A 13,286-nucleotide genomic window follows, 5' to 3' on the forward strand; every position below is an offset into this window, starting at 1 on the left:
CGTTCAGTTTCTTTTCAGGGTGTTACTTTGTGTATTACCACTTTTTTAAAACACTTATTCTGTCTACCGGTTTCGAGAGTGTTTTATTACCATACCACAAAGTTCCATGCTAAAGCATACAAAATATAAACAAAATAAAATCCATCAAATGAAAATTCAGGTTTTCAGGTTTCCTTTTCAGTTTTTGGAGAAATGATGTTCCTTCATGTTTGATACAATTACTTCGAAATTGGGACTTTTTGATGTAAACACAAAGCATAATGAGATTAATGATATACGAGTATGTATGAGTTCCTACAAACTTTGTGGTTAGAGATTTATAGAATGCTATACATAATACGTACATAAATAAACATTGAAAAAAAAATTCTACCAGTTTTGAGATGTACCCGTCTCTTCGTCAGAACAATCAGTGCACTAGCGTGAAAACAACACTATACACACTACCATTGCACTATCCACCCTCTTACACCTACACAAAATACTAACCACATGCGTTTTTCGTCTGTCCGATGACTATTTGCGTTAATGGTGTCTGTCAAAAGAAGTTGAAGGATCTGTTGATTGAAAAGAATGGGAGGGGCTAATCAAGTGATGACAATTATCAACTTTTAATGTCAAAAATTAGAAGACTATATAGAGAATAAAAACACAGGAATATTTTTAGGATTTACTAACTAACTAACTAACCTTCACGCTGCTTCCAAGCGGGGGAAGCAGAGAGAATAGAACGCCACACCAATGTTTTTACAAAAAAAATCGCCTCTTCCACATTCATGCGACTCCTCGTGTATACCCGGCGATTATTCCGTCTGACCTGACTGCTTTCAAGTATTTGACGTACTTGCTTTCCTATAATAAAAATAGTTTAAACTATTAATTTATTATTATTCATTTGACATTTTTACCACTGTATCTTTATCAACAAAAAAATGTTTGACTAAGAGATGATTGTCAAATTCGGAAAAATATACGTGTCGAAACGGTACTTTAAAATCTAAATATGTGGATATAACTTTTAAAAACTCCGACCACAAAATTGATCCTTGTAATATAAAAAAAGGATATATGTGTCGACTACTTTCAAAATTCGCCAGATCCAATTTTATAAGATTTAAAAATTAATACTCTATCGGAATGCCAATTGTGGGTTTTATTGTTTAAAATATTTTAATACTTGCTAATATTGCTTAATATTGAAAACCCTGCTAAAAATACTCAAAAACAGCGTTGTCTTTCAAATTCCGATATATTCATGAAACTTGCCTTCTGACCCATATCGGCCAATCAGAGAGCGGGGATAGGTCAAAAATTAAGATGACGTCATTTTCGGTTTGTGTCTCTTGTTTTTTTCTTAAATACTGAAAAAATTCCAAAAAAAAAATGGGAAAATTCTCTATTTCATAATATTTCATCTAAAGATAGACAAATCTTTGAAACATAAATGTTACCGGGAGAATTTTGATTTTTTTGTAAAATCGACTTACATGGATCTGGCGCATTTTGAAAGTAGGCGACACATATTATGTTTACTTACCGAAATATTATCTGTATAAATATATAAATATATATATATGGAAAATATAAGATTTAGTGGCTTTGTGCACAACTTACAAAATATATATTTGAAAAAAAAACTGGATAATCAAACGCTTCTGGGGTTTTTTTGTAAAGTTTAGAAAGGTGATCTTACATTGCTTTCGAAAGCTTTGCTGTGTCTGGAAAGTTACTTGTTTTTAATTTTAGGCGTGATTATAAATTATTGTCGTTTTTTTATCGTGTAATTTATTCTGATACACTTACATCGTGGAAGTGAAGTCTGAATTAAAAAGACGGAAATGCCTGAAAAAAAATAATCGCTCCATATTCTCATACAGCAATCACTTCGCGTGATATTTTCTCAGAGCTTTATATAACTAGTCTTTTCGATTTGCTGATTATTTTTGAAGAATCCCTTAGATTTTCATTATTTGATTCGGCAGTCACTCTGTGGTAAAATCTATTCACTTTTTCTTATAATCTATTGTGACATGTGTTTCGATGAATTCCGCATCATTTTCAAACACCGTATTATACTAACATTTTTAATTTGAGTTTCACTTTTAGAATCTGCATCGAAACACGTGTTACAATAGATTTTAAGAAAAAGTGGTATTTATTAAGTAAAACTTGAATTGACCAAGACCAGAGAGAACAGAGAGAGAGAGAGAACGTTGAGATAGGTACTGCGTTATCGGAGGAAACGTTATAGGGGATTAAAGTTTTAAATTGTATATTTACATTTTAACCAGTAGAATTGACTAAAATGAGTCATTATAAATTTTTTAAAAAACTTTTAACCCCTTTAACGTTCCTTCCGATAACGCGGTACTTATCTAAACGTTATAGGGGGGGTTACTGTAAATGATTTTTTGAACAAATGCAAATGCGAACATTGAACAAAATTGAACAAAAGAGATGTAACATATCGCACCCCTGGATAAAAAGAGTATCAACTCAAAAAACTGTTTTTTCAGGAGAGACGAAAAACGTATAGTTATGTCGCCTTATGTAACAGAAATTTTCGGTTTTCTTTTATGAATTGACAATGCCCACTTAAGAATATATTCCGTAAAATATTTCATCCTAACTAACTAACTAACCATCGTGCCGCTTTCCCGAAGGGGTAGGAAGAGAGAAACGAACTCTTTTTTTCACCAAAAGGAACACATATAGTGCTATATTTTGAAGAATATTTCAGATATTTAATAAAAACACAAATACTTCTGTTCTTAAAAATAAATAAATAAATAAAAAATATTGACAAATCGAAAAAATTGATACATGCGTCTTCGTTTGTAGAATCCGAATAAGTGATTATCTTAAATCATCATTTTTGAGTTGATATAGTTTTGATCTAGGTTTGCGATAGGTATGGGTAACTGTTACTTTGTTGGAACCTACGTACTCCACGCTTGTATTATAGGTTTTAATATAAATTTATATTTATGACTAATAACTACCGCATTAAATAACTACCTACATGTATGTACTCTTACGAGTGCATAGGTAGCTAATGTGTAGATAAATGGTGGTGTCTCGATGCCACCTACTCGATTATCGACATGTTTTGGCCAATAATGGCTGTCTCATCTGACCGGTTTCACTTTTTCTCTTTTCCATTTGATCGATATCTGGTTCGGTTCCATACTTACCCCTCGGGCATCAATAACAACTTTACTTTCTGCTGTTTTAGTGTTTGTTTCACTACATGAACCGGTTCATTTTTTACACCCACGACTCGTCGTTTTTCAGAACATACATACATGAATGTGGAAGAGGCGAATAATGTTTGCCAAGACAGGGGGTATGGCGTTCTATTATCTCTGCCTGCCCCTGCGGGGAAGCGGTGTGATGGTTAGTTAGTTAGCTAGTTAGTCATACCGTTTTTCAATAGATCATTTTGGATAAAAACCTTTTTTTCTAAATATTTCGACATATCAACATAGGTGAAGAGAAATATGGAAGTCTGGGTGTTTACATGGTTTACGACACGTCATAAGCTGGCCTAACGATGACAGGCGCCGTGGCGTAGTTGGGTAGACTGGCGTCGTGGGTTCGATTCCCGCCTTTTGCAAAATAAATTCAAGAAAGATTTATTTTCAATTGGTGTGTATATGTGATGTGTTTTTCACATTTACCTTCCATATCCTTAATGTTCTACCTCAAGACAAGCCTAGTAAGCAAGTAAAGAGGCTTTAGGGGTTATTCTTTTTTAAATTATTGTAAAAAAATTAAAAACTGATTAATTTATACACTTGTAACATTCACCATTCTACCCATGATCGACAACAACCCTACTCAAATTTAAAAAAAAAATAGAGTAGTATGGTTGTCAATCATTATACGCCGCTTTTGATTTTGAAGATTTGAGTCAGCAGTCACTTTTTGGTGATATCTATCCATTTTTACCAAATAAAAATTTTAATTCGAACTCCTATTTTAGGAATTTTAATAATGTGTTCTCCATAATACGAGGATTCAATTCACAACTTTATTTATGTGTATGAAAGAAATACATATAGTGTACCTGTAACTTTAAAATCTAAAAAACTTGCATGGAAATAATTTTGTAATTTCTTTATTTATTTTTTGGTAAAAAAAAATAAGGCAAGAGTACCAACCTACCAGTTAAATTGTTGAATATATGGTATATGGAATTCAAAAATATTTTGAGTTTTTTTATGTCTTCCATTTTCTTTAAATAATAGTAACATTCACTACGTTTCTGGATGAAAGTGATGTCGAATTAGATTTTATAATCACATTTCGTTATATACCGGACAGGTTTACAAGTATCGATTTAATAGCATAGCAGAGCTTCAATTTATCATCGTATAAGTGCCCTAATATCGTACCCATAACGCCCTGTGTATTTAACTATCCGTTAATTATATTAGAATACATTATAAGTACCTACTTTGAGTTCAACTAAGACCATTTATGAACGTTTCTCGCGAATTTATCATAAATACCAGAGTGATAAAGAAAGTAAATTTGATATTCGCATTGCCTGGAGAGAAAAAAACATACAACATTTTGAGTGTGTCGAAATACTTGGTCACAAATCTAAATTATTCTGAGTTATTCGAGCAATATGTTTCGAATTTGAACAAAATATATATGTATATAGAAGTTCCAAAAAATCGAGTAGTTTAGTTATCAATCATGGGTAGAATTGATGGATGTTAATGTTAAATGATCACTTAAACCAGCCTATGACGGTCGTAAGCCCCGTAAATGCCCTAACTTCTATATTCTTCTTCATCTATGTTGAGATGTCAAAAAATCTTCTTCTTTCTGGCTACATCCCAACTTATTGTTGTACTTTGTAGACTACTTGGGTCAGCTCTCCTCGTCCTCGGCTTGTAGGTCCTTCTGTCATGGACAACGTCCCTAGGACAAGCCTTCAAATCACGTTATCTTTATGCAGCATCCATGTTTTTTTTGTTCTGCCTCTAGATATCTTTCGAGGAAGATCCGTTGCAGTCGCCTGGTTTACAATATATTCAGGTTATCTACTTCCATCCCAACCATTTCAATTGCCTTTCCTCTAGCTTACTATTGATGCCTATTACAATTGCGTGAACTCTTTATTTTGTCTCTAAGGGACACTGCAGCTTACCATCTAAGCATTCGCATTTCAGGAGTTTCGGATAAATAATACTGGTGAGATGGTTTAAGAAAATCATCCAATCATGTTATCTTTCTGTCATAGATGTCAAAAAATAAAATGAAAACTAAATAAATATTCTTTAAAAGACTTTTTTTCTTTTTGTAGAAACGTACACGGAGCGGGCCCGCTCCGGCACGCCCAACCTCGTGAACAAGCAGCTCGTCCTCCCGTTCGTCCCGCCCAGCTTCCCGCAGTCCGGCGACTCCAACCGCCTCATCAAGCCGTCCGAGTACCTGCGCTCCATCGGCGACCGGCGCGCGTCCGCCGCCTCCTCCAAGCACTCCTCGGACGCGGAAGACAACTACATGGTCGTCTCCCAGCCCGAGCGCTGCTGCAGCGAGGGCCCGCCCCCGCCGCCGCCGCCGCCGCCCGCCGCCCCTGCGCCGCCGGCCGAGGAGAGGCACCAGCCGCTCTCGGCCATCAGCATCAGGGACCTCAATAGCGTGCGCCTGCGCAGGACCGACAAGATGCTGGCCTCCAAGACCCTCTCGGCCCCCGTGAGGAGCGTCAGCATGCAGTGCCTGGCTACCGAGCCCTTCCAGGCGCAGAAGACGGACTTAATAGCCGAGCTCAAGATGTCCAAAGACATCACCGGGATCAAGAAGATGAAAGTGGAAAGGGCCAAGATGGAGAATATGGTGGACAAGGAGGTGTACTCCGAGTTCACTAAGCAGTTCACCGCTAACAACTTCGTGGAGAAGGTGAGTGGATTTTCATCTTGGTCAGTTTTAACCTTCGCTTAGTCACACTGACCGTCAGCAGGCCAGAACCTAAGTGCATATCGCTCACTCCTTTCAACAACGTCATATATCAAAAATCGTCAATTTCCCGTTGTGCATGTTTTCAGAATGCCAGAAAATGTACTATATCCCAGCAAAAGCGGCATATTTTTAACTTAATATTTACGGTCTTTGAAAATGATGCGGAATGCATCGAAACACGTGTCACAGTAGATTTTAAGAAATAGTGGTATTTACAAAGTAAAACATTAATTAAAAATCAATATTTACCCGCTATAGGGCAGAAAGTGTTGTTTTTGCATTTTGAAGAAAACGTATTGTTTAATAATTTTTTTAAAGTGAACTAAATATTTTTCGAATGGAGAAAAAATATTCAGGTTTTACCTAAAAAGATCTGTTGCACAGTAAAAAGTTCAATAAGTGGCTTGATATTTATTTTTAATACATTTTATTATCTTTTTAAACTTTAATAACGATTTTCTGAAAAATCAAGTTTTTTTATGTATGACGTTGTTGAAAGGAGTAAGCGATATGTATAATGTCCAGGTATAATTATAACCTTCAACCAGCGCATAAATCTTTAATCTCTCTGGCTACTTTATTATATTCTTCACAACCTCAATGCACCTAAATATCTTGAAGACAATTTTATATACGTCTCAAATCATGGTCTATCATTTCGTTCTTCCCAAGAAAGAACACTTTCCATTCCTCGACATCATTCTTCATTCTTCAGTAATTCCTTCTCTGTCTAAGCGGCCAGACTATGGAATGAATTACCCCTCCTTGTAAAGAATGCACCTTCTCTAATAACGTTCACTTTATATCTTTCTTTTCTTTCGTGTAACAAAATGTGTCTAATAAAAGTGACGCGTCATTGTTATTTCACTCCCGATTTTCATCCAATTATCGATAGTTGAATCGCCGCCTAAGAATTCACTTAAAAAATAAGCGGTGTAAGTAATCCATGTACGTAGTGATTTTTTTTACTTTCCAGTAATCGATATACGGTAAAGTTTTACTTTTAACTAACTAAGTGTTAGATATCACGACGTGTCGAGGTAATTGTGCCGGAAGCGTTTATGAGGTGTGACGAATTTTTACATCCACGCATTTTTTCGTTCACTAACAAAATAGAAAATTTTAAATTTTTCATGTAATTTTTAGGCTTTGATTACAACGCACCAATTTACAAATATTTAGGTGTTTAAATAAATGTTTTTATTTTAGAATTTCACATATTATTTTCATAACATATTTTTATTATTTAATAATACGATGTACGTAAGGGAAATTTTATCCATTAAAATATAATTCGGTATATCGAGGTTTTACAGTGATGATTTTTGTAAATTACTTATTTAATTTACTCTTTCTCGGTAGCTTGCTTTCCAAATATCATTTCTATAGTTAAACATTTTATGATATTATTTCCTATATCGTTTATGAAATGTTGCTACAAGTAGTAAGATTCTTAAATCTAATACAGTAAAAGTGGTCATTTTGAACGCTAGTACAAGCAAAAAAATAAATATTGATATCTCAACGGAAGTTTCTCTATGGAATTCTGAGTATTTACTGAGCTTACGACCTGTCATAGCCTAATTTAAGTGATTACTTTATACACATGTAACATTCATCATTCTACCCATGATTGACGACCACACTACTCAAATTTCGGAAATTGTATTTATTTTTTAAAGTTTCATTTATTTCCTTAAGTATAATAGTTCTCGACACCATCTATAGTGTAGTCGATTAAGTTTTTTTAATAAGCAAAGACCTTTGTGAAATATATGTAAGATTCTTCCTTAACTATTTTACATATCGCTCACTCCTTTCAAGAACGTCATAAATCAAAAATCGACAATTTTCAGTTCTGCATGTTTTCGGAATGCCCAGAAAATGTACTATATCCCAGCAAAAGAGGCATATTTTTGACTTAATATTTACCCGCTACAGTGCAGAAAGTGTTGTTTTTGTATTTTGAAGAAAAGGTATTGTTTATTTTTTTTTTTTAAATTTACTAAATATTTTTCAAATGGAGAAAAAAACATCAGATTTTATTTTAAAAGATCTGTTGCACAGTAAAAAGTTCAATAAGTGGCTTGATATTTATTTTTAATACATTGTATCATATTTTTAAACTTTAAAAACGTTTTCCTGAAAAATCAAGTTTTTTTTTATTTATGACGTTCTTGAAAGGAGTGAGCGATATATGCTAGGAGACGCTTAAAAACATAATTTAAAAAAATTATCTAACTTTTATTTTGACCAATTTTGTCACAATTTTCACAATATTTTAAATGTCTAAATCTTTGTTCACAAATCTTACTTACACTTAGAAGTTATTCATGCTTGTATTGGTGTCTTAAAACAGATGGAGAAAGAAACAGAGCAATATCGAAATTGTTATTCGATATCATTTTATATCATTTTATAGATATGCCTGCATTGCTTAAATTGCAACATTATTAAAGCCATCAATTATAATCTATCCTTCGGTAATACAACTAATGTCTTAATGATAAATTATCGTTACGGCTAATCGTTTCATTAAAAAAGCATCGCTTTCACTTATAATAAAAGAGAAAACTACATATTAATAAATTCCGAGAACAGCGTTATTTTTTGACAATACTTGCTTTACCAGTACATAAAATGATCCAGTGCGATTCAATTTGATTTCACAGTAATTTGAAAATAAAAATCACGAAATTATTGTGTATTTTAATGTTGATTTGATAAATGGACACGCATAAAATTGTAACGAAATAAATATGATGTCGGTCGATGTAAATTTTTAAACGATTGTGCATGCATTATTATGATGCATATTATGAAGCGATTTAATGCAACTGTTTTTTCGATTTTTGCAACAGTGAAACGTCTAATACCGTTTTAATAAGCTCTGCACTAAAATATTTCGCGGTAATCGGACATGCAATATATATTTATTGAGGAATCTATTATTTTATATACTGTTAATCGAACTAACTAGATATCGACGCTGTAAAATGAAACAGCTCTAAGGAAAAATTAGATATAAAACGAATTTCATTTTTGTTAATTTTTTATTAAATATTAGTGCATCAAGGCCTTTTTTTAGCTACTCATCATCCAAATAAATCTAAATCTAGTTACGGCTTATGCAACACCACTTATCATGGCTCTACTTAGCCTTCAACTTTATAAGTTTGATAGGCTAATCTTACTTGTGAGTGATTTTACTCTTTATATTTAATGTTAGGTAGGTACTATAATTTTATGTAGTTCATGAGTGATTATTTTTGGCACAAACAAACGCTGCAAGGTTAGTGGCATGACAAGCTTTAAGTGATCGAATCCAAAGAACGAATAATGTAACGGCTTCTTTTAAACAAGTCGTTATTTCATTCGATCGCCCATGTCTAATTTCAGTCAAATCCGTTAAATGCCCCATCAAGCCTTTTCGCCTTCCAGTTTCGCATTAACATAATTATGAAACTATTTTTTTTTCTTTATTCTAACTGACTGGAACTCTATATAGTCCAGAAGAATTAAGACTATTTTATTCACAACATTTTGAGTGTGTCCAAATGATTGTTCACAAATTTGGGTTTTCTTTATTTCGAAGTTATTTACCTTAACCCGCATTTGACAGGTCATAATATGCATATGATGTTATTGCCAGTGTTAAATCTTGTTTTTGTTAAAACAAAATAAAATTAATGAATATTTAATAGTAAAATTGGTTTAAAAAAACATAGTTTACGAATATTTGCGTTAAGCTTTATCATTTAAGAGATTATGACCGCAATTCTAGAATCAGGGTTAGAAATACTGGCGATGTGAAAAGTCAAAAACAGATAAAACGTGCAAATAACTTATTTTAGGTATTTTGCGACACGTGAAACCATAGATAAATTCTGACAATTAGGTTTACTATTGCAACAATACGAGTAGGCCCTCTAGAGCGGTAAATTATTATTCCACGTTGATCGAATCGGTTTCTGCGTCTCAACAATTAGTAACCAGTCATGTAAATGCATAATTTTAATTTTTTAATTACTATACCGGCGATGTGGCGATCACAAATCCCGTTAGTATTTGACCTAACAAAAAAGTTATTACGACGATCCTCACTCCTACCTAAAACCATGATTATCTAGGAAACTAGCGTCCCTCTGTATCCCATGTCCTGAAAACTGACACCTTCTTTCACATGCGAGTTCTCGGCAGCATCTATGGTTCAGTTGAGCAATTTTTTAACTATTTTTTTTTGACATCTCAGAGTGCTGTGGTGTTCTATTCTCTCTTTTTTTGACATCACATCAAAGATGAAGAAGAATATGTAAGTCTGGGCATTTACGGGCCTGGTCAAACCAGCCTATGACGACCGTCATAGACTGGTTTGAGTGATCAAAGTGAGTGTAAAGTTACACACGTGTAACATTCACCAATTCTTCCCATGATTGACAACCACACTACTCAAATTCTTGAAAGTTCTATATACATTGTACAAGAATCACAAGAATTTTCACTAGCGACATCTATTGGTACGACGAAGAAGCTTTTTTATTGAGCAGAAACTCTTATATTTGACACACTAAAATGTTGTTAATTTTTTAATTAGTTGAGACCCCTACGAAACGAAGATCTAAGATTCTGCCCAAGTTCTTAATATACTAGGAGAGGCATGGTCGTATTTTGGCCATATGTATGACAAAATTATCAAAAACCAGTTTAAAATTAGAAACAGATTATCAATGAAAATCTAGACTACGTTGTTGAAACATTAACTTCCGTATGTAATCGTTGTCCCACTTTGTGCAAGGATTGTGTAGGCATATTGTATTACCCCACTTGATAGCATCTTCTGAGCTTTATTAAACGTGTAAACCCTCTTATCGCACCAAGCAGATTCCTGAGCGGGATCCGACCGGCAACATCATCCCGGCGTGGAAGCGCCAGATGCTAGCCAAGAAGGCGGCCGAGAGGGCGCGCAAGGAGCTGGAGGAGAGGCTGGCCAAGGAGGCGGAGCAGCGCCGCCTGCAAGCCATTCCCGCTTGGAAGAGGCAGCTGCTTGCCAAGAAGGAGGAAGCAGACAACAAGATCAAGTGAGTAGTCATACCGGATTAGGACTAGAAGAGAGACTGCCAAAATAAAGGGAATACAACATAAAATGTTAACCTCTCCATGAAGCGGCGTGATGGTTAATTTGTTAGTTAGAGTAGACTGGCGTCGCGGATTCGATTCCCACCAATTGCAAAATGAATTCAAGAATTTTTTTTTTTAATTGGTCTGGGTGTTTGTGATGTATTTTTCACATTTACCTTCCCTGTCCTTACTATCCTACCTGCAGACAAGCATCTAAAATAGACGTTTTGCGGGTTATTCTTTTTTTTATAAATAATAATGTAAAGTTCGTATCAGTTTGAATAAGGTTGATGATAATATTTTTAGATGTTATTTATTGCTTTGGCATTTAATTTGTAGAACTCCATTTTAATTTATGTATTAATTGTTAAATCAAACACAGATTTTTTTTGAGTCTACTAAGTTAGTAGACTCAAAAAGTCAGTGTTTGATTTAACAATTATGTAATACATAAATTTAGTTGTTATTTTCAATTAATATCAGCTTATAACAATAATAACAAAATGTTCATAGTATAATTGTTGTAAACTTCATAAAAACCAAAGAGAAAATGTTACCACCTATTTACATCAATTCTATGATGCTTCATATTGAATTGAAATAAATATGTTTTTACAGATCCACAATTTATACACCTCGTGTGGTAGACGAGCCTCGGAATGGATTTCATGACACTGACAACTGCTGGAGAAACCACTCTCCCTACTCTCCTCATCAACGAGCTGTTTCTATCGACAATATCAACCTCGCTGTAGATACAGAAGACAGAAATGGACATTATTTTGGTGACAAAGAAAACCATGATTTACACAATGGCCATTCTAAAACTAACGGTGATATCAAGACAAACGGCGAAGCTAAAACTAACGGAGAGGCGAAGACCAATGGAGTTGGAATAAACGGAAATAGTAAGGCAATGAATGGAAAGAAAAATGACGATTCGGATGATGATATTCAAATTATACCATGGAGAGCACAGTTGAGAAAAACAAATAGCAAATTGAACTTGCTAGATTAAGTTGTACGATAACACCTAATTGCACCGTATAGCTAACCTATAATGTATTAGTTTTTAGTGCAATTTGCAAATGCCTTTATGTATTATAACATATTACCTGCCAATATTGAGAATTATAGTAAATTATAGCTTGAAAAGCAACTTAAACTTAAAATTTTCATGTAAGGAACACAATTGTATGTAAATACTTATAAATATTATCCACTTTTAATGTGATGTGAAATTAAAACATAAAACCTTCTTATACATTCTTTTTAAATGTGACCAATGTATATTTATTTTCTAGTTTTACAATACAAAGTTTTCAGTATTACATCAAATGGCTTTATGTATTTCTGAGAACAAATACTAATTGACAAAAAATAACAAATTTTCATTTGGTATTTCATTTCAGTCTACTTTCCTGATATCACAGTCAATTTAAATATCAATAGAAAATTATATCTATGTATTACATATATGTAGGTATCATTTTATAATTATATTCACATACTTTACGATTCCTTGTGTAGATTACATATTTGTTAGTTGATAGAAAAATTACTTGAATTAATTTTAAAAAATCAAAATGCTAAAAAGTATAAAATAATAAAGCAAGTTGAAAGTGTAATTTTAAAGACGTAATGGAATAGAATTATTGAATTTTCTTTTATTTTTTTTCAGATAAATGATTGATGTTATTTTTATCTAATTCATATATTTATGTAATCGAATTTGAAAGTAAATAGATATGTTTTAACAATTTTTTTTATTGTATTCTTAATATATTCAAAAAAGCAAAATACAGTTGCAGAAATGTAATAATAATATATATTTAAAAATTATAAAAATATTACTACATGTATATTCAACATTATAAACCAAATACCCATTAAACGTAATAGATATATTATTTTTTACAGTATAAGAAATTGTATGATTGACTTCAATCAATCAATACTGATATGTATATTAAAGTAATATTATATAATTCAAAGTTATCAATGAAATACAATTAGTAAAGAAAGTTATAAAAAGTGAGTCTATAATAATTTTAATTGTGCAAGTTTAAAAATTTACATACGTAATGATTGTGTTTTTACAGTTTTATTAATGTACTCATTGCTTATTTCTATTTACTAATATTAAAATCATCAATTGCGTGTCCTAGCAATCATTAAAATGTGTGTAAAAT

At 33.0% G+C, this 13,286-nt stretch overlaps 1 protein-coding gene across 1 annotated transcript in view; it reads left to right on the plus strand.

Moving 5' to 3' along the window:
* The window catches only part of LOC148311045 (uncharacterized), a 109,771-nt gene extending 96,996 nt beyond the window's left edge, over positions 1-12,775 (plus strand). The window contains exons 10-12 of the mRNA XM_088257340.1: positions 5,321-5,916; positions 10,855-11,054; positions 11,713-12,775. Of these exons, the coding sequence (XP_088113466.1) occupies positions 5,321-5,916; positions 10,855-11,054; positions 11,713-12,112 (1,196 nt within the window). The 3' untranslated portion in view covers positions 12,113-12,775. The remainder of the gene's footprint in view (positions 1-5,320; positions 5,917-10,854; positions 11,055-11,712) is intronic.
* Positions 12,776-13,286: the final 511 nt, after the last annotated feature.

This window comes from Brachycentrus maculatus, unplaced genomic scaffold (genome assembly GCF_059751285.1).
Source record: "Brachycentrus maculatus isolate JH-2025_06_01 unplaced genomic scaffold, ASM5975128v1 h1tg000078l, whole genome shotgun sequence".
In the NCBI taxonomy this organism is placed as follows: domain Eukaryota; kingdom Metazoa; phylum Arthropoda; class Insecta; order Trichoptera; family Brachycentridae; genus Brachycentrus; species Brachycentrus maculatus.